The 2315-nt window shown below is 33.3% G+C and overlaps 1 protein-coding gene across 2 annotated transcripts; it reads right to left on the bottom strand.

Moving 5' to 3' along the window:
* Positions 1–267: 267 nt before the first annotated feature.
* On the bottom strand, positions 268–2007 carry CCMH (cytochrome c biogenesis protein family). Of its 2 annotated transcripts, none has more exons than XM_078991464.1 (4): positions 1860–2007; positions 1257–1420; positions 844–975; positions 268–711 (listed from the first exon to the last, which is right to left on the bottom strand). In XM_078991464.1, exons 2-4 carry the CDS (start codon positions 1398–1400, stop codon positions 508–510), a joined length of 480 nt encoding a protein of 159 aa, XP_078847590.1. In that variant the 5' UTR covers positions 1401–1420; positions 1860–2007; the 3' UTR covers positions 268–507. The 2 variants fall into 2 exon arrangements, with proteins under 2 accessions (XP_078847590.1, XP_078847591.1); XM_078991465.1 differs by having other exon boundaries at positions 1257–1436.
* Positions 2008–2315: the final 308 nt, after the last annotated feature.

Genomic DNA, 2315 nt, shown 5'->3' on the forward strand with positions numbered 1-2315 from the left:
TTTAAGTTGTCTATTCACAATTGACTGAAAGCTTATGGACTCATCACAATCATGAAAAAACTGATGTCAACAACATTACAAGTCAATAAAAAAAAATGGAATAAATAAGTTTTTACAGTAGCTTTTTTAACTTTTAAAGGTTTATCTGATCCAATAAACTTTAAACCCCTTTGCCAATGAGAAAAAAAAAAAAAAAAAAAAAAAACACTTTAAACCCCATTGCTATATATCTAATTAGATTCATCAACAATATTCCAAACACAAATATAATGATCAAAACAAACTTATGGTTTGAATTACACATTCTACACAACAATCAAAGTTCCAACATCTTTCAAATTCTTTTTCCTATATAACCTTTGAAAACAAACCATTCATTGATATTATGATATAGATAGATTAAAAACCACATCATAATACTTTCTTAATTTCCTTAATAAGCATGACATCAACACAATATCATGCTATTCCTACAGATAGATTAAACTTTATTAGTGTGAAATTTGCTCATTGAGGAAGCCAGTTTTTCCACCATGGGGATGTTGGAAGTATTCCTGAAGGTGGAGGGGTAAGAATGTCCAACATTGTTTCTTTTTCTCTAGGGGTTAATGGAACACCTCTTGTTAAATTTAAAGCCAGTAAATGAACATTAGTACGTTGCCTATGCCTACCATATGCCCATATTCCTCCAGCTGTTCCAGCAATCAGAAGCTGTAAAAAAAATTAAAAAATAAATGTAGCGTTTTAAAAGTGCAATATTGTGATATAATAAAGAAAGTTGCTATTTCATGCAATTAACCATAAATGAAACAGATTATAATATGGAATGGTTATGAAACTGACAGGTGAAAGCCAAAAGGCTGCAGTCTGCCAATCAAACTTTGGAGCATAAAGAATCGTCTCCCCATAATCATCTTCAAGCTTTTTATAGATATCTTTGTCACTTTTTCCAGAACGGATTTCATCACGAATAAGCTGCAATTCAAATCCAAACATAATGAGAGCATGTGAAATTATATATAAAGAAATTCATAAAGGAAAACTATTCTGTATGTGAGTGTTTTGTTGAAACACAGTTCTGTCATATAAAGAATCGTAAACAGGTTGACACTATGGAGAAGAGAGATCCAAGAAACATAGAGAATCAAATACATATCAACAGGGGAGAGGTGCATATAAAGATATGGTGAAGATTTGAAGGGTACACAATGAAAAAATAAATGTTGGAGAATAAAGATAAAATAAAAAAGAGTCACCTTCCTGAGAAGAACAGCAATATCAGCTTGGGATTCTTCAATGGACTGACTACCACACTCTAAGCAGCGCACATTGTGACTGATGTTTCTTGCGCGTGCATCCAGAATCTGTTGCCTCTTCACTGGATCCTCTTCGTTTTCCATTCTGTAAATATGTCTCGCTTCTGCAAATTCCAAAAACTACATAAATCCCCAGATTGTTAGGGTAACGTTCAGTTGGGCATTTTGTCGAACAGTTGGCTTGCAATGAATATCCTCTCCATAAAACAGTAAATTGTAAAGTCTTTGTACTAAAAGCTTTTGGCTTTTCCCAGTACCTTCACCAGAATTGTATTATGTGTATATATTGTGGCGAATCGAGAAAAGATTTCACGCACACCTCACTACAAAATGTATTTATTACTATGTAGTTTTTGACGATACTAACAAATAAAAAATTACATGTTAACAATTGACAACAAAAGCTAAATTGAATTTCGAACAACCCTAGAAAATTGACAAAAATAACACATAAAAATGAATAAACGAAAATAAAATTAGCAGAGTTGTAGACAGATTTAACAAAATTAATACATAAATTAACAGAGAGTGAGAGAGACAAACCGGTCAATGGCGGGTGTGGGGTGGCAGCAGGCCGAGAGGAGCGGTGGACTGTGACTGAGCAGGCCGAGAGTAAAGGCCGAGAGGCGTTGAGGGTGGGCGTTGACAGCGAGTCGGTGAGACGGGCGTCGATGGACTGGAATTCCTTTTATGGATATTACCTTTTATCTTTCTTTTTTGTGGTAATATGATATATACATCTGGTAATTTTTTTTTTTTTTTTTTTTTTTTTTTTCTCATATGTAGGTAACAAATTTTTTGAAAGTGTTCACATATGATCATTATGATCTGCTATAGCAGGTTAAATCCTAAATGTGAACGCTTTCAACAAGTTTGTTACCTAGATGTGTAAAAAAAAAATAGTTACTCAAATATGAACAAAACCAAAAGTAAAAATTAAATTACATGAATGGTCCCTGTGGTTTGGGGAATTTGTGGTTTTGGTCGCTAACTTATTTT

Source organism: Lactuca saligna, chromosome 4 (genome assembly GCF_052625555.1).
Source record: "Lactuca saligna cultivar CGN05327 chromosome 4, ASM5262555v1, whole genome shotgun sequence".
NCBI lineage: Eukaryota > Viridiplantae > Streptophyta > Magnoliopsida > Asterales > Asteraceae > Lactuca > Lactuca saligna.

What these genes read in the sequence shown, in the direction of transcription:
- CCMH (XM_078991464.1), bottom strand. Translation starts at nt 1,400, where the DNA reads ATGGAAAACGAAGAGGATCCAGTGAAGAGGCAACAGATTCTGGATGCA. An exon ending in TTGCTGTTCTTCTCAGGAAG is followed by an intron (nt 976 to 1,256) that starts GTGACTCTTTTT and finishes TTTGAATTGCAG; the next exon opens with CTTATTCGTGATGAAATCCG. An exon ending in CAGCCTTTTGGCTTTCACCT is followed by an intron (nt 712 to 843) that starts GTCAGTTTCATA and finishes TTTTTTTTACAG; the next exon opens with CTTCTGATTGCTGGAACAGC.